General features: G+C 48.0%; 1 protein-coding gene across 4 annotated transcripts in view; it reads right to left on the minus strand.

Annotated features, from left to right (window-relative positions):
• CDC42BPB (CDC42 binding protein kinase beta) overlaps window positions 1–19,241 on the minus strand; it is a 130,225-nt gene that overhangs the window by 81,744 nt on the left and 29,240 nt on the right. For all 4 annotated transcript variants that reach the window (XM_009249511.4, XM_002825127.6, XM_054530917.2 and 1 more), the window contains exon 2: window positions 1,656–1,747. In XM_009249511.4, the coding sequence (XP_009247786.2) occupies window positions 1,656–1,747 (92 nt within the window). The remainder of the gene's footprint in view (window positions 1–1,655; window positions 1,748–19,241) is intronic.

Raw genomic sequence — 19,241 nt, forward strand, 5'->3', positions numbered from 1 at the left:
GTCTAGCCATGGCTGAAGGGCTCTGTGTGGCCTGGGCCCTGCTCACCTCCAAAGCCCCCACGCCTGGCACAGCTCAATGCTTGGTAGCAGGCGGACAGGCAATCACTTAATGAAATCTGTTTTTACTTTTAAAAGGCTTTCTCAACCAGGTACAGTGGCTCATGCCTATAATCCCAGCACTCTCGAAGGTGGAAGCAGGAGAATCACTTGAGCCCAGGAGTTTGAGACTAGCCTGGGCAACACAGCAACACAGCAAGATTCCTGTCTCTACTAAAAAGAAAAAAGAACAAATAACTAGCCAGGTACCGTGGCGCATGCCTGTGGTCCCAGCTACTTGGGAGGCTGGGGTGGGAGGGTTGCTTGAGCCCAGGAGTTCAAGATCAGTCTGGGCAACATAGTGACACCCCATTTCTACAAATAACAAAAAAAATTAGCCGGGCGTGGTGGCACATGCCTGTAGCCACAGCTACTCAGGAGGCTAAGGAAGAAGGATCACCTGAGCCTGGGTGGCGGAGGCTGCAGTGAGCTGTGATCATGCCAGCACACTCCAGCCTGGGCGACAGAGCAACACAACTCCAAAAAAAAAAAAAAAAAAAAAAGAAGCAAAGCTCTTCCGGTGACTCAGGTGACTCACTGTCAAACCACACAAGGCGGTCCTGCGGCCACTGAGGGAGCCTGACCTCTCCCTTGGTCTTGGCAGAACCGTCCTGCAAGGCCGAGGCAGGTCTGTGGAGACAGCCTGGAAGGCGAGGCCACAAGATGCCACAGGCCTCCTGGGGCAGGGCTCCCAGCCCCATACGAGGACCTGGTGAGCCTCTCCAGCTGCACCCACATGGTTGGCCCTCCTCCCCTAGGCAAAGCCAACCGGACCCAGAGCCACACCGAGTGTGTCAACAGCAAGCAAGTACAGAGCATGAAAACAGCTGCTATTCAACCCTCTCTGTTTTTTAGAAAATGCCAAGAAGTCAAAATTCAATTAACAAATGGAGTTTTAGAAACTACATCAGAAGGCCGGGCGTGGTGACTCACACCTGTGATCCCAGCACTTTGGGAGGCTGGGCGGGACATCTGGGCAGGTGGATCACTTGAGGCCAGGAGTTCGAGACCAGCCTGGCCAACATGGCAAAACCTCATCTCTACAAAAAATACAAAAATTAGCTAGGCATGGTGTCAGCACCCGTAGTCCCAGCTACTCGGGAGGCTGAGGCATGAGGATAGCTTGAACCCAGAAGGCAGAGGTTGCTGTGAGCCAAGATCGCGCCACTGCACTCCAGCCTGGGTGACAGTGCAAGACGTCCATCTCAAAAACAAAAACAAAAAAACTACATCTGAAGAAACTATTTTTGGTCCCAACAATCTCCCAGGTCAGTCAGAAGCTTTTGAGTTTCCTTTCTCTTCATTCTATCTTTCAGATTTTCTCCCCAGCTCCTCAGGAGGCCGAGGAGGGGAGATCACTTGAGCCCAGGAGTTCAAGGCCAGCCTGGACAACATGGTGGAGACCTCATCTCAGAGAGAGAGAGAGGAAAAAACAAACTCTCCAAATAATACTAATTACCTCATCCCCAAACCAATGTATAGGTGCACAAAAAGGTGAAATGGAAGCTGCTGATGTTTTGGCAACTTAGGCAAAGTTAACAAAATGAAGTTCATCTTACCTCACCAAAAGCACCTCTTCCAATTACTTTAATTATTTCAAAGTCTTCTCGATGAAGCTGCATTTCTTTCACCAGCTGTGTAAATGGTTTAGCTACAAGTAAAACAGCAAAACCAACAATTTAGTCTAATCAGTTGATACTATATAAAAATTTAATTGAGTGGGGTGTTGCACTAAGTTATACTTTTAAAAAAGTTTGTTTAAAAATATTTAATATCTGACAAGTTTTGGAAAGTGAGCATTTATACCAATGGACACAGATGTTGATCCTGAACAACTGCAGTCATGCACTTGGTAACACTGTTTCAGCCGAAGAGGGACTCCATGCATAACATTGATCCCATAAGATTATACTACTATATTTTTACCGAATCTTTTCTATGTTTAGATACATAAATATGGCCAGGCGCGGTGGCTCACACCTGTAATCCCAGCACCTTAGGAGGCTGAGGCAGGAGGATCTCCTGAGGTCAAGAGTTCGAGACCAGCCAGACCAACATGGTGAAATCTCGTCTCTACTAAAAATACAAAAATTAGCCGGATGTGGTGGCAGGTGCCTGTAATCTCAGCTACTCAGGAGGCTGACACAAGAGAATAGTTTGAACCAAGGAGCCGGAGGTTACAATGAGCCAAGATCGTGCCACTGCACTCCAGTCTGGGCAACAAAGCGAGACTCCATCTCAGAAAAATAAATAAATAAAAATAGACACACAAAAACCACTGTGCTACAGCTGCCTACAGTGTTCGGAACTGTCGCACGCTGCACAGGTGTGTAACCCAGGAGCAGTAGGTTGTGCCACATGGCCTAGGTGTGGAGTAAGTTTTGCCATCTGAGTCTGTGACGTGCTGTTGTCATGTTCGCACAATGACAAAAACCACCTAACCATGCATTTCTCAGAAAGTATCCCCATCGTTGTGCAACACGCCAACAGTATACTTCAGTATCTATCATAGCAAACATCATCACCACAAAAGTCTCCTGGTCAAAGCCAATAGGTGAACACCTGTCGAGAGAGCAACTGATGGGTGCCCGAAGCCCACGTGCGGGACACAAGTGCGTGAGGTGAGTGAGAGCTGAGCTCCACCTGCCTGCACGCAGGAGCCAAGGGTCAGCAGAGGGAACACAAGACATTCTCCAAGGCAACACAAGTGCTGGAGTTTCCCTGGACACCCACGGTGGTCATGGATAGGTCCTGTGGCACCTGTAATAGTAATGTCCACCAGTCAGGCACCTTACACTGTTCTTCCCGGCCTCCTCACGTGGACTCTCTGAGAGTAATTCTGTTATTATCCACACTTCACAGACGAGAAAACTCAGCCAGGTTTTTATGGGCACTGTACTGGGTTGGGTAGTGTCCCCAGCAAAACTTATGTCTGCTCAGAACCTGTGACTGTAACCTCATTTGGAAACAGGGTCCTTACAGACGTAACCAAGTGAAGATCAGGGCACCTGCTGGAATAGGGTAGGCCCTAAGTCCAACAAGACTGGTGTCCTTCTAAAAGGAGAGTAGTCAGACACAGAGACAGAGGAAAAAAGAGCCATGTGGGGTGGAGGCAGAGATGGGAGTGATGCAGCCGTCTCTGCACACTTGGTGCATCACAAGGAGCACCAAGCATTGCCAGTATCCTCAGAAGCTGAGAGCTCCCCGGAGCCTGCGAGGGACATGGCCTGGCTGACGCCCTGACTCTGGACTTCTGGCCTCCAGAACTGAGAGAAATATCTGTTGTTTAAGCCCCCCACTTTGTGGCAACTGGTTACATCCCCCACAAGAAGCTCCTAGAGGCTGGGCACAGTGGCTCACGCCTGTAATCCCAGCACTTTAGGAGGCCGAGGAGGGAGGATCACGAGGTCAGGAGATCAAGACCATCCTGGTTAACATGGTGAAACCCTGTCTCAACTAAAAATAAAAAAAAAATTAGCCAGGTGTGGTGGAGGGCACCTGTAGTCCCAGTTACTCAAGAGGCTGAGGCAGGAGAATGGCGTGAACCTGGGAGGTGGAGTGTGCAGTGAGCCGAGATCGTGCCACCGCACTCCAGCCTGGGCGACAGAGTGAGACTCCGTCTCAAAAAAAAAAAAAAAAAAAAAAGCTCCTCGAGAGAGGTTAGGTCATCTCTTCCCAGGAACACAGAGCGCGAGGCAAGGCCAGGACTGGAGCCCACGCTGTCCGACTCCAGACCAGCTCGTGCCCGCCATGCATCCTGCCAGTCTGGCATCCATGCAGTCAATTGTCTCTCTTGCATCTGTCTCTATTTTCACCTTCAAGCCCAAATCTGCATGTTTTATGCTAGGTTTTTTTTTGTTCTATCTGGCTCTTTTTCAAATTCTCTATCACTACAGTTTTACGAAAGGTGCCTCTGGGGGAACTCAGCAAAGTACACAGGGCCCTCTCTGTCCTATTTCTCACCACTGCAGGAGTGGCTACAATTAGCTCCAAAACACATGCGATCTGACACTTCCTGGGCTTCTGAGTTCCGTATTATTAATCTGACTAATTATGTGGGTTTTTTTCTCCTTTAATAGTTGCTCAACACTACTGAGGTTCACTCACCACAATTACAAGAGCCACAGAACGTTCCCAGGGCCTGTGAGACAGTGAGTTATGAATGTTGTGCCCATCACAGCAAATGCACATCAGTAGAGACCAGGGACAGAACAAATGAGTTCTGAGTTATTAAAAAAGAAAGAAAGGCCAGGCTGAAAAAAACCCTTGAGCTGCATTCCAGCCTGGGTGACAGAGTGACACTCTATCTGAAAAACAAAACAAAACAAAAAACAGCGAAGACAAAGGCAGATGAGACGCAGGAAGCAGCTTGCACCAAGGCTGTGCCCGGAACGTCCTCTCTTTTCTTTCCACATTAATTACTCTCAAGTCACCTGCGCTTCCTTGTCAAGTTTCCCCTACTCTTTTGATAAAACACATTTTGTTAATTATGTAGTTGAATAGTTGTGTACACATTTCCCTGAAGCGGGCAGACACAGATGAAGTGGGAGGAACTTCGAGGCAAGCCTGGGGTGAAGGCTTAGAAAGGCAAACCACAAGAGCAAAGCAGCAGGGGACCTGCGTGTGAGCAGGAGCAAAATTCCCAAATCAGAGGGCAAAGGAGAAAAGGGCCCAGAAGGAAAAGCCTAAGAAAAACATTATTTCTCAAAAACACCAAATATTTTCAAACTGCTCCGAGAACACTAACAATTTTGTACTGGTGTATAAAAATAATTAGGCTGGGCATGGTGACATGCGGCTGTAATCCCAGCTACTCAGGAGGCTGAGGCAGGAGAATCGCTTGAACCCAGGAGGGAGAGGCTGCAGTGAGCCAAGATCTCGCCACTAAACTCCAGCCTGGGCAACAAGAGCAAAACTTCGTTTCAAAAACAGAAACAATAAACATAATTAAGACCGCATTAGCTACGACTAGAAAGGAAAGCCAAATCGCAGGGGCGGAGCACCCTGCTAACCACACAGGTACTGAGAGCAGGGGACAGAACATTTAACATGAATAACCACCAACTAGGTTACTAAGATGGAAATACCACACGGAGATGGCAAATGCAGGAAGCACCTTCTGCCATTAGGATCAGGAAATGAAGAAGAGGTTGGAATTTTTATTTGAGTTGGAGTCTAGCTTTGTTGCCAGGCTGGAGTGCAGTAACACAATCTCAGCTCACTGCAACCTCCACCTCCTGGGTTCAAGCGATTCTCCTGCCTCAGCCTCCCGAGTAGCTGGGATTACAGGCACGCGCCACCACACCCAGCTAATTTTTGTATTTTTTTTTTTTTTTTTTAGTAGAGACAGGGTTTCACTATGTTACCCAGGATGGTCTCGATTTCCTGACCTTGTGATCCGCCCACCTCGGCCTCCCAAAGTGCTGGGATTACAGGTGTGAGCCACTGCACCCGGCCGAGGCTGGAATTTTTAAAACTCAGAAACCTGGACAAAGGGCCCTGTAAAGCTGAAACTCAGACTCCTGAGGATGGGGTGCTGCTGGCCAGCACTGGGTCTCTGAGCTCAAAGGCAGCCCCACAGGCTGGGTCCCCGGTGACTGGAAGGAGTACAACCAGCTGACGCTGGGCTCTCTGAGGTGGCCGTGGCAGGGCTGTTCTGCTGGTGTGGGGAAAACTCCAAACTGGCACCAGTGGCCGACTGCCAAAAGGAACTTCGCTGCCAGGATGGTGCTGCTAGGGTGTCACTCTAGGAGGGAGCAGGCAGGAAGCCGCAAGTAGTCCTCCTGCCTCTCAGCCTTGTGGTCTCCCTCCAGCACCTGCTTCAGGCAGAGCTCAACAGGGAGTGGGGGGGCGGTCAGAGTTCCCCAGGCTTGGCTGGGGTGCGGGGTGGAGTGAGGAGGACATCAGTGCCAGTGAAGCAGGTAAGGGGAGGGAACCAGGTGAGGGGAGGGAACCAGGTGAGGGGAGGGTGGTTCTCCTGTTACCTACAGGAGGACTGATCAGATAAGCAACATTCAGGATGATGGGGCTGGGTTCCTCACTGTCAAAGAGAGGAGTTATAGACGAGGAAGAAAACGAGAATAAACTGTACAGCGCTGGGATAGAATTGGGTTATCAGTATGAACTCGCAGCTTCAATATAGACAGATAGATAGGAATAAATGCAGCCATATATGGGTGTGAACATACAGAGTCCTTGCTCTGTCTACCGAGAGTGTCCAGGAGCAGCAGCAGTTCGGCTACAAGCACACCCAGTGCGGACGTGGTCTCTAAAGACCATTCTCCAACATAGGACAGGGCTCCTCGGGCAACTCCAGAGCTGGGTCAGGAAACCGCAAGGTGAGCCTGCAGCAGCCAGTGCCCAGAAGTGAGGGTGTGCTCAAAATAAACACAAGCAGTCACAGATTATAATCTATTAAATAAAACAGGGCTGGGTGCAGTGGCTCATGCCTGGAATCCCAGCACTTTGGGAGGCTAAGGCAAGAGGACTGCTTGAGCCCAGGAGTTCAAGACCAACCTGGGCAACATGACAAGACTCTATCTCTACAAAAAATAAAATAATTAACCAGGGTGTAGTGGCACACACCTGTGGTTCTAGCTGCTCTCAAGGCTGAGGCGAGGGGATCGCTTGAGCCCAGGAGGGGGAGGCTGCAGTGAGCTGTGTTTGCACCACTGCACTCCAGGCTGGACAACAGTGAGACCTTGTCTCAAAACAAAAACAAAAAATACCAGGAAATCAGGAGTCCACACTGATATTAACATAGAAAATTTAAAAATCTGATGAAAAATGGGATATTTATATAGTTTCAAAGTACATCCAAACAAAATACCTATCAATTACGCAGGAAAAATGGTGACTTTACAGTGAAGTCAGGCAGACACCACCTGAAATCAAGCAATCAGAGTGGCCAGCATCTGTTACGTGACAAGACGAAACCGCACATCCCACAGGACACGAGGGGGAAAACATAGCCTCACTTCTGTGATTTTCCTGCAAAGATCCACAACCCAAATCCAACAACCACCGGGAAACGCCAGGCAAACCTAAACTGAAGAACAGTCTCCAAACTACCAGCCTGAAACCTTCAGCAGTGTCAAGGTCATGAAAGTCAAGGAAAGACACAGAACTGATCCCACAGAAAGGAACAAGGTCACGGTGTGTGTGGCTCTGCAGCAGACCCTTTTGCTACACAGCAGAGTATGAGAAAATCTGCAATGCTTCAGTGGAATCTGAAGGTTAGATAGAGCAATGCATCAACGCTACATTCCTGATTTTGTTGGTTACACCGTGGTTATATAGAATATCCCTGTCAGTAGGAAATACATGCTAAAGAAGCGGTCCCAACCTTTTTGGCACCAGGGGCCACTTTCATGGAAGACAATTTTTCCACAGACCGGTAGGGGGGTGGAGGAGGTGAGGTGATGATTTTGGGACGAAACTGTCCCACCTCGGATCATCAGGCACTGGATTCTCATAAGCAGCATGCAACATAGATCCCTCAAATGCACAGTTCACAATAGGGTTCGTGCTCCTTTGAGAATCTAACGCCACGCTGATCTGACTGGAGGTAGAGCTCAGGTGGGAATGCTCACTCATCTCCTACCGTGGAGCCTGGTTCCTAACAGACCATGAAGCTGTCCGTGGCCTGGGGGTTGGGGATCCCTGTGGTAAAGTATTCAATGGCAAATAGTTGGGGGAGAAGAGTTCTTTCTTCTGTTGTTTGCAACTTTTCTGAAGTTTCAAACTGCTTCAAAAATGTTTTAAAAATACTTTTAGAAGTTCATTTGTTGCTATTTGGAAAACTTAGAGGGTCAAGGAAGGAGGGCCCACTGGATACAGCTACCACCGCCCCATTAAGATAACAATGGTGGCTTAGAAACGAATGAGACAGTGGCCCTGGAACAGAGGAGGAAGTCGCATCGATAGTGTTGGAACTAGAGTGGACTGTGGCACGGGATGAGCAAAGAAGATTCCAGGATGTGCACTAGGTTTCTAGCCATGGCAGCTTGATGCATGGGGTGCTACACACCAAAGCAGGAGAGGCCAGGACAGCAAGTTGGGGTGAGGAGGGGAGTAAGGCCTGGGGCAACAGAATCCAATTACATCCTGTAGTTAGTGCTACAGTCTGAAATCGTGAAGAGACCATCTCAAAAAATTGGTTTTTCTTACAGGACTCTACTGCTGTTTTATATTTTCAAAAAGTGATCACTTCGAAACCACCAGCTTCCATGGGGGCAGGAAGAGGTGAGGGGTGAGAAGCGGGAGAACCAGCCTGTTGTGAGGCAACTACAGACACAGCTTCCAGGGCGGATGCAGGCCATTCGGTTTTTTGGTTTGTTTTTGAGACAGGGTTTTGCTCTGTCACCCAGGCTGGAGTGCAGTGGAGTGCTACAGCTCACTGCAGCCTCCACTTCCCAGGCTCAGGGGATCTTCCTGCCTTGGCCTCCCCAGTAGCTGGGACCACAGGCATGCTCCCATGCCAGCTAATTCTTTTTTAGAGACGGGGTCTTGCTGTGTTGTCCAGGCTGGTCTAGAACTCCTGGGCTCAAGTGATCCTCCCGCCTTGGCCTCCCAAAGTGATGGAATTACAGGCGTGGGCTACCACCCCGAAATATGCTAAGGCCCTAGAGACACGGCCGCCCTGCAGCTCAGAAGCTGAGCCAGGCTGACCAGCCAGCACTCACGAGGCTCCAAGTTGCAGCAACTGGGAGACTACTGTCCACCAAGCCCTGCATCGCCCACACCATCACCCACAGCATCAGCCACCGCACCTGGGCATCGTCTCAGACTTCTCCTGAAGAGCCCATAGCCCCTCACCCAACATAAAGCCATCTCTTCCTGCCTGTCTTCCTCACCAGGCTCTAAGACAGGGTTGACCGCCACTCCCCCGGACCTGGCACGCTGACAGGACCCCTTCAGCACAGCTGCCTGTGTCTATGGCATGTGGCAACTGATGTTCACGAGGAGTCATCACGAAAGGATGGCCTTCTCTACACGGAGGGTTCACATGCCTCCTAAAATAAGGATATTCAACATCTTGGGAGATTTTCCATCCAAAAGGCTGAATAAAGCTTTAGCCTTTAGACAGCTTAACTTTTACTGGAGAAATTTTCTCCTAATCAATCTCTTCATTCCTCCTACCCCGGACTGTCCCCTAAAGAACTTCTCTTGATGCCCTAGAAGACAATGGATTAATCAATCAAGTGTAACCACCGACAAATATGAGATCTAAACTGTAAGGGAAAATGGAGCCCAGTGCTTCCTTTAAATAGGAAAAGCTTTGCTAAGAAGAACTGCAGGCGGAAGGAGGATCTTTGTCTAAAACTGACAGAAAACCATTGTGAAATCAAACAAGATGAGACCAGCTGGAAGGAGTGCCCAGGGTGGGAGGTTCTGAGGAAAGAGGACAGTGTCAAGAGCTGAAGCCTGAGGCAGGTGGGCAGAAGTCCTGCTTTCCCCTGTCCAGCAGAAGCTCTTCGCCTCCCCCTGGATGGTTCTGTTCATCCGTGCCACCCTGACTGTTTGGGCCTCAGCTGCTTTGTGGCCACATCAATACATTTGGAATTGGAAACAGTCTGACAGGTTATCCACTACGAATAATACCTTTTACCAATGAAGGAACAGGGCCCCAAAGGCCAAGCGACATGCAGAGGACACAAGGGACAGACGTCTCGCCCCCAAGTGAGTCGTCAACTCCACCCACAGCATGGTTCTCTCCTGAGGTCCTCTCCTTGTAACCGCCAGCTACCACTCCGTCCCTTCAAGACACGACAGGACCCACACCTGCCTGGAGCAGCACCTCCACGGCTGCTGGAGCGTGGGGGCAGCTGCAGGGGAGGCACCTACCGACGGCCCAGCAAGACCTACGCGGAGGCCGAGGGCCAGAGGCCAGGCTAGAGAAGGTATGGATGTGTGCGAGGGCCCAGGCACACTGACGCGCTATGCATCTGGTCCTCTTGCAGAGAGAGAAGGGGCCAGAACAGCACCCCAGGGACCAAGGAGGGCAGCCAGAGTGGACAGGGCACATGCTGAACCCCCCGTGAGAGTGAGAGTACAGGGTATGTGCCAGGAGTCAGCGCCTTGGCCCGCACGTGGCAGGGAATGCAGGCGCTTTCACAGGACCACCCTGGAGAGAGTTCACAGCTCCAAAGGCTTGGAATTTATTCTTACAGTTCAGGCGGCTGATGCAGCTACAGAAGATTAGTACCTATCACAAAGTTTTAGAAAAATGTGTTCAAATTACACAAAATGTGTTTTGTTTCATAATAACTAAGCTCTTTTGTAAGATGTCAGAACACTGCCTTCACAAGGAGCCAGCCACAGACCCCTCTCATCAAGAATCACGAGTCTGAGAAAAGTGACTCTTCCCACAAGCCCTCTTAACCCCAAATACAGTTCTCTAAATAGGAGCTCTAGCTGATACAGAGCTGATATAGAGCTCTAGCTGATATAGAGCTCTAGCTGATATAGGAGCACAGGCTGATAATCAGGAAGTATAATGCCGTAAAAAGAACAAACATTAAATTTTAACTTAATGCAACTTGAGACTTTAGAGGATTAAAAAGGGAGCCCTTTAAGAACACTTGGACGTGGCCGTGCGCAGTGGCTCACACCTGTCATCCCAGCACTTTGGGAGGCCGAGGCGGGCGGATCACGAGGTTAAGAGATCGAGCCAGGCATGGTGGCTCATCCCTGTAATCCCAGCACTTTGGGAGGCCGAGGTGGGTGGATCACAAGGTCAGGAGATCGAGACCATCCTGGCTAACACAGTGAAACCCCGTCTCTACTAAAAATATTTTTTTAAAAAATCAGCCAGGTTTGGTGGCGGGCGCCTGTAGTCCCAGCTACTTGGGAGGCTGAGGCAGGAGAATGGTGTGAACCTGGGAGGCAGAGCTTGCAGTGAGCTGAGATTGCGCCACTGCACTCCAGCCTGGGTGACAGAGTGAGACTCTATCTCAAAAAAAAAAGAAAAAAAAAAAAAAGAGATCGAGACCATCCTGGCCAACATGGTAAAACCCCATCTCTACTAAAAATACAAAAACTAGCTGGGCATGGTGGCGCATGCCTGTAGTCCCAGCTACTTGGGAGGCTGAGGCAGGAGAATCGCTTGAATCCAGGAGGCGGAGGTTGCAGTGACCTGAGAACGTGCCACTGCACTCCAGCCTGGGCAACAGAGCAAGACCTAGTCTTAAAAAAAAAAAGAACATTCCGACACAAAAGACAAGAAGACAAGTGAGACACAGATTGAGTCTGAGAACACCTGAGGAGCGGGGTGGGCCAGCGGGGGTCGTGTGGTACAGGCGACAGCAGTCTGATCAGAAGCAGTGGTGAGATCCTGGCTGTTCCTGAAAGTGAGACGAGTGGATGGGGCATGCAGGTTGACACTCGCACAGAGCACTGGCCGAGCACTAGGACGCTGGAGGTGCCTGCACGGGAAGGCTGACAGAGGCTGGTGGGCTGAGTGGCAGGGAAGCAGCTGGACAAGTGATGCGGTTCCAGAGAGAAAGCCAAGGTGCCCAGTGTACAGCTAGTATCGGATGAGATCACCAGGAAGTCAGCAGAGACAGGGGAGGGGCCGAGGACTGAACCCTGGGGGGCTTCGACATGAGGGAGCTGCGGGAAAGAGAAGCCAGCAGGGTGCAGAGAAAGCCAGGACTTCCATCCGGGAAGGTGGATAACAACCAGGAATTACCTACTGTACTGGCTTTTGCCACGTGGAGACCACAGGTGGCCTTGACAAAAGCAGCAGTTTTGAGGGAGGCAGGGGACAGAAGTCTGATTAGCCTTTTGAGAATGAGAGAGGTGGGGTGGAGACAGAAGAGAGAACCCTGAGGAGTTCTTGTTGCTGTTGTTTTTGAGACAGGGTTTCACTCCTCAGCAGCCTGGAGCACAGTGGTGCCATCACAGCTCACTGCAGCCTCCACTTCCTGGGCTCAACAGATCCTCCCACAGTCTCCCAAGCAGCTGGGACTACAGGCGCATGCCACCACGCCCAGGAGATGTTTGAAATCATTTTCACCAAAGTGTTTTGTTTAAAAAACAAAACAAACAAAAACACCACTCATCTTGACATAGCAGAAAGCTGGCCCGTTCTCCACGGGTGCTCACATCACACTCGTCAACTGATCCAGCTGTTAGGGGGCAGGGTATCACCCAGAGATCACAGAGGCTGGAGACAAGTTCATTCTCACTGGCTTAAGTGCTAACAATAAACCATAAATTAAATTCTAGGGTGACAAAATAAATGCCCCAAGCTTCCATAAGCAATTGCCAGAACACAGCCAATTCCTTGAAACGAACAATATCGATGCTGGCCGCCTCTGTGGCTCCACCCGGTCAGTAGGGGGGTGTTTCTTTGGAATGGGCTCACCCACCCCCCTCAGGCTCCCACTGCACCAGTCCACACTCATTCTCTTAAGAATTGTTCATTTCCACACCATGAAAAAAGCAGCAATCCACAGATATAGCTATTTTTTTTCTTTTCTTTTCCTTTTCTTTTTTTTTTTTTTGAGGCAGGGTCCCCCAGGCTGAAGAGCAGTGGCGTGATCATGGCTCACTCACTGCAGCCTTGATCTCTTGGGCTCAAGTGATTCTCCCGTCAGTCTCCCGAGTAGCGGAGACTACAGGTGCACATTATCATGTGGCAAATTTTTTTTTTTTTTTTTTGAGATCAAGTCTCACTCCATCACCCAGGCTGGAGTGCAGTGGTGCGATCTTGGCTCACTGCAGTCTCTGCCTCCCAGGTTCAAGCATTTCTCCTGTCTCAGCCTCCCCAGTAGCTGAGATTACAGGTGCCTGCCACCATGCCTGGCTACTTTTTCTATTTTTAGTAGAGATGGGTTTCACCTTCTTGGTCAGGCTGGTCTCGAACTCCTCACCTCAGGTGATCCACACCTGCCTTGGCCTCCCAAAGTGCTGGGATTACAGGGATGAGCCACCGCGCCTGGCAGTGGCTAATTTTTTATTTTTTGTAGACACAGGTTCTTGCTATGTTGCCCAGACTGGTTTCAAACTCCTGGGCTACAGTAATCTTCCCGCCTTGGCCTTCCAAAGTGTTGGAATTACAGGCATGAACCACTACACCTGATCCTAATTGTTTTTTCTTTGGTAGAAATCAATAATTTTACTCACTGGTTTTTCTTAATTTTTTTCTTTTTTTTTAAACTGATTTTCGAGTAAAAACTTTAGTTTTGACAAAGCAAATATATTCATAAACATATACACTTTTATTAAGTCAACTACTGGTATTATATTACATATATACATTCTAATATGCAGAATATGTATAGTCTAATATGCAGATTTTGCAGCTTGCCAAACAGAGGTATTTAAGATCACGCACAGATCAATTTTCAAAGACAAAAGGCAGCACACAGTGCAGGGAAAACTAGTCCCAGAGGGAGCCCCCATGTCAGCTGGGCAGGACCCTTCACACCACCAGCACTGATGGGGGGTGCCCACCCCGGCCCCAGGAACAGGATCACAGGAAATGAGCTCAGCTGCTGCACTGGAGCAGGATGAGAAATCGAGAATGAATCCTCACTCCTTCCTAGTACAATGCCAGGGTAGTCCTAAATATACACAGGGACGCTCTCCCACACACTCCAAACTGGGCTGGGACCGCCAGGACAGGAAGGACGACGTGACAGCCAGGAAGAGAACTGTCTACACATCTTCCTCCCGGAAGGCCTCGGACTTGTCTCTGTTTAACTGAGGCGGAAGGACAGAAAGGAGCCCCAATGCTCTGGCCTCTAGAGCTCTGTAACAGAGTCCGTCCTAACTTACTCTTCCTGGCTCTCTAACCCTTGAGACGGAGACTTGCTAACACACTTCTAGAAGACAGTAGGCACAGCACTCATGACAAAGTGCAGTGATTAAACGGTATCTACAGTGATTAAATGCTTCCACGCCGCATTAAGAAGCAGGCAGGAAGAGTTTTGAATGCAACAGAGTAAAAGGTTTGCAAAGCATCAGTAAATAAGGTGCAAAGGAGAGCAACTTAATTTCAGTAATTAGTAATTTGGGGAATTTTTAGCAACTAAATGTAATATCCACCAAACTCTTAGGATTAATTCAAGCTTATAACATAGTCCTTCCTATTTGACAGACATGAGAAGGCAGGATCTTTTAATACTTTCAATTTGCTTTTTATTCTCTTATACCCTAAATATTTGATGAAACATTCAACCCACCCATTGCTAATGGCAGCTTCCACTTTCTGAACATCTACATATGGGTCAGGGATGTTATATAATAATCTCTCTAAAACCTGCAGGAGGCCAGGTGCGGCGGCTCACACCTGTAATCCCAGCACTTTGGGAGGCCAAGGCAGGTGGATCAGGAGATCGAGACCATCCTGGCTAACACGGTGAAACCCTGTCTCTACTAAAAATACATAAAATTAGCCAGGCATGGTGGCGGGCGCCTGTAGTCCCAGCTACTCGGGAGGCTGAGGCAGGAGAATGGCATGAACCTGGGAGGCGGAGTTTGCAGTGAGCTGAGATCACGCCACTGCACTCCAGCCTAGGTGACACAGCAAGACTCTGTCTCAAATAAATAAATAAATAATAAAATAAAACCTGCAGGATACATATTATCCCCTTCTGATAAATAAGCAAACAATACAGAAGGCCCATGTTCATATACATGTTTGGTTTTTCTTATTTCATTTATTTTTATTTATTTTTTGAGACAGAGTCTCACTGTGTCACCCAGGATGGAGTGCAGGGGTACGATCTTGGCTCACTGCAACCTCCAACTCCTGGATTCAAGTGATTCTCCTGCCTCAGCCTCCCAAGTAGCTGGGACTACAGGCACCTGCCACCACACCTGGCTAATTTTTGTATTTTTAGTGGTGACAGAAGTTTTACTATGTTGGCTAGGCTGGTCTTGAACTCCTGACCTCGTGATCCACCTGCCTTGGCCTCCCAAAGTGCTGGGATTACAGGCATGAGCCACCACACCCGGCCATATTTTTTTATTTTTTTAGAGACAGGGTCTCCCTCTGCCACCCAGGCTGGAGTGCAATGGCGCAATCTCAGCTCACTGGAACCTCCACCTCCCAGGCTCAAACAATCCTCCTGCCTCAGCCTCCCAAGTAGCTAGGACTACAGGCATGTGTCACCATGCCTGGCTAATTTTTCCATTTTTTGTAGAGATGGGGTTTCACCATGTTTCCCAGGCTGGTCTCAAAACTCCTGGGCTCAGGTCATCTGCCCACCTTGGCCTCCCAAGGCGCTGGGATTACAGGCGTGAGCCACTGGGCCCAGTCTAAATGTTTGGTATTTTTAATCCCTTGTTATTTGTCTTTACTCCCCACGTAAGACTTTTTACGTGTCAGTTTTAAAATTCAGAGGCAAAAATTAACTCCACTCATTTTTCTTGTTGCTCTTAATCATCTAGTAGACAGTATATTTTGAAATTTCTTTGTGCCACTGCTGTGAATTCAGAAAAGTCTGGTTTTCTTTCTGCACAGTAAAATACCAGCTGCTTCTAATGTCATGATTAGTACCATCTTCTGAAGAACTGACAGTCCATGCAGCAAGTATCATTTTAGTTTAAGGTGAACTGTGTCTTTCAAATTACTTGAGAACTGGTAATTCAAGTAAGCAATTCTTTCACTCTCCTGTAAGCAAGCACACTGTCCGATGTGCCACCCCTCTCCCCCACCAATTGCACTTGTATCGCTTAGGCTAACATATGTGTACCCTACGGCCCAGAAATTCCCTCCCAGGTAAACACCCAAGAGAAATGAGCAGGTATGTCTACCAAAGACACACACAAGAATGTTCAGAGCAGCTTTACTCATAATTATCAAAAACTGCAAACTACCCAAATGTCCACTCACAGAAGAGTGGATAACCTGTAGTATTCATGTAATGAACTGGTACACATTAAAAAAAAAAGAAGAAGAAAAAAAAGGAGGGGCCAGGAGTGGTGGCTCATGCCTGTAATCCCAGCACTTTGGGAAGCCGAGGCGGGTGGATCACCTGAGGTCAGACGTTCAAGACTAGCCTAGCCAACATGGTGTAACCCTGTCTCTACTAAAAATACAAAAATTAGCCAGGCGTGGTGGCACGTGCCTATAGTCCCAGCTACTAGGGAGGCTGAGGCAGGAGAATCGCTTGAACCGAGGAGGCAGAGGTTGTAGCGAGCCACTGCACTCCAGCCTGGGTGACAGAGCAAGACTCTGTCTCAAAAAAAAAAAAAAAAAAAAAAAGGATGAACTCCTGTCACACACAACACTGATGAATCACATGGATGTATGTGAAGCTAAAAAAAAACCAGACACAAAATACTGCAGGATTCCATTACAAACAGACACAACCCCAAGATCATGCAATGGGGGAAAACAGCATCTTCAAATAGTACTGGGGCAGCTGGACAACCACATGCTGAAGAATAAATGTGGGCCCCTACCTCACACCATATACAAAAAAATTAACTCAAAATGAATTGAAGGCCTACATGTAAGAACTCAAACTACAAAACATTTAAAACACGGCTGGGCATGGTGGCTCACACCTATAATCCCAGCACTTTGGGAGGCCGAGGTGAGTGGATCATGAGGTCAAAAGATCAAGACTATCCTGGCCAACATGGTGAAACCCCGTCTCTACTAAAAATACAAAAATTAGCTGGGCATGGTGGCACATGCCTGTAGTCCCAGCTACTCAGGAGGCTGAGGCAGGAGAATCGCGTGAACCTGGGAGGCAGAGGTTGCAGTGAGCCGAGATCACGCCACTGTATTCCAGCCTGGTGACAGAGTGAGGTTCCATCTCAAAAACAAAACAAAACAAAACAAAACACCACATGTAAATCTTTGTGGCCTTGGATTAGGCAATGGATTCTTACAGGTAAAACATGAAAAACAGGTAAGTTAAACTTCACTGAAATAAAAACCATTCTGTTTTTTAACTACAAACACCAAACCTGAACAAAAAAATGTTCAAAAGAAGCCATTAAGAAAGATGGCTGGGCACGGTGGCTCACGCCTGTAATTCCAGCACTTTGGGAGGCCAAGGTGGGCGGATCACAAGGTCAAGAGATCGAGACCATCCTGGCTAACACAGTGAAACCCCGTCTCTACTAAAAATATTTTTTTAAAAAATTAGCTGGGCGTGGTGGCGGGTGCCTGTAGTCCCAGCTACTCAGGAGGCTGAGGCAGGAGAATGGCGTGAACCCGGCAGGCGGAGCTTGCAGTGAGCTGAGATCGCACCACTGCACTCCAGCCTGGGCGACACAGCGAGACTCTGTCTCATTTAAAAAAAAAAAAAAAGTGAGAAGACAAACAACAGAAGCACAGGAAATATCTGAAATCACATATCTGATAAGGGACTTACATCCAGAATACACAAAAAGCTCTCCCAACTCACTCATAAAGACAAACATCCCAATTTAAAAATGGGCAAAGGATCTGAATCATCATTTCTCCAAAGAAGATATATTAATATAAATGCCCAATATGCACAGGAAAAGATGCTCAATGTCATTCGCAATCAGGGAAATGCAAATCAAAACTGTAACCAGACCTCACTTCACACCCACTAGTGTAGCTACAATAAAAAAGACAAATCATAACAAGTGTTGGCCATGAGGTGGAGAGATGAACTCTTACACACTGCTAGTGAGATTGTAAAATGATGTAGCCTGGCAGTTCCTCAAAGTGCTAAACACAGTTACTACATGACCCGTCATTCCACCCCTAGGTATATAAACAGGAGAAATGAAAGCATGTCTGCACAAAAACTTGCATACTGCATGTTTACTAAGAACCAGGTTTTAAAAAATTTAATATAAAAAAACTTGTACATGAATATTCACAGCAGCATCATTCGTAATATTCAAAAAGTGAAAACCAAAATATCCATCAACTGATAGCTAAATAAACAAAATGTAGTCTACCTATACAATGGAATACTATTATTCAGCCAGAGAAAGTAATTAAATAACAATACAACATGGATGAACCTTGAAAACATTATGCTAAATGAAAGAAGCCAGCTACAAAAGACCCCGTATAGTATGATTCCATTTATATGAAATATCCACAATAGGCAAATCCATAGAGACAAAAAGTAGATTAGTGGTTGCCAGGGGCTGGGGAGAGGGAATGGTAAGTACTGCTAATGGGTACAAGGTTTCTCTCAGGAGCAGTGAAAATGCTCTAGAATTAGACAGCAGTGAGAGTTGCACAAACGTGTGAATAGAGTAAAAACCAATAAATCATACACTTAAATCAACAAGCTGGGCGTGGTGGATCACGCCTGTAATCCCAGCACTTTGGGAGGAGAAAGCAGGTGGATCACCTGAGGTCAGGAGTTCCAGGCCAGCCTGGCCAACATAGTGAAACCCCATCTCTACTAAAAATACAAAAATTAGCCAGGCGTGGTGGTGCTCACCTGTAGTCCCAGCTGCTTGGGAGGCTGAGGCAGGAGAATTGCTTGAACCTGGGAGGCAGAGGTTGTGATAAGCCGAGATTGTGCCACTGCACTCCAGCCTGGGTGACAGAGCAAGACTCCTTCTCAAAAATAAATAAATAAAATAATAATAAAAAACCAAGCACAACAAATCTGTGATATGGGTCACAACAGTGTGTACCACACGCGAGGGGGTCACAACAGAGACTACTTGGGTGCATGATTCATTAATTATTCAAAAAGTATTAAAGATATTTAAAAATATTCCTGAAATGAAGCAAGACGTTGTGGCTGAGAGTAAGCACCTGAGTCTTTCAGACTTCACTGCTTACTGTGTTGCAAAATACCGAGCATGAACTCCAGTTTCCTTGTGGGTAAATTAAGGATAATCCCAGAACTGTGGGTGAATGTGACAGTGGATGTTAACAATGAGCAGTGCCAGGCTCTGAGACAGCCCCAGCATGCAGAGCCAGCCTAATCGTTTTGTGATCACATACGCATCACAGAAGACGTGCTGGGCTTCCCCTTTCCCACAGAAACAGCACAGAAGCCCCTCCCAGGAACACGCCCGTCTGCAGTGCAGCTCACAGTGCCTGGTGCACAGCTGGCGCTCAGCAGGTGCATGTGAGTGAAAAGAAACCCACGGCTTCCAGAAGGCTCTTCCTCCGTCACCTGCCTCCTTCTATATTCTGTGCCCGTGAACTTCGACATCCAGAACGTACTCTT

Source organism: Pongo abelii, chromosome 15, assembly GCF_028885655.2.
Source record: "Pongo abelii isolate AG06213 chromosome 15, NHGRI_mPonAbe1-v2.0_pri, whole genome shotgun sequence".
NCBI classification, from domain to species: Eukaryota; Metazoa; Chordata; class Mammalia; order Primates; family Hominidae; genus Pongo; species Pongo abelii.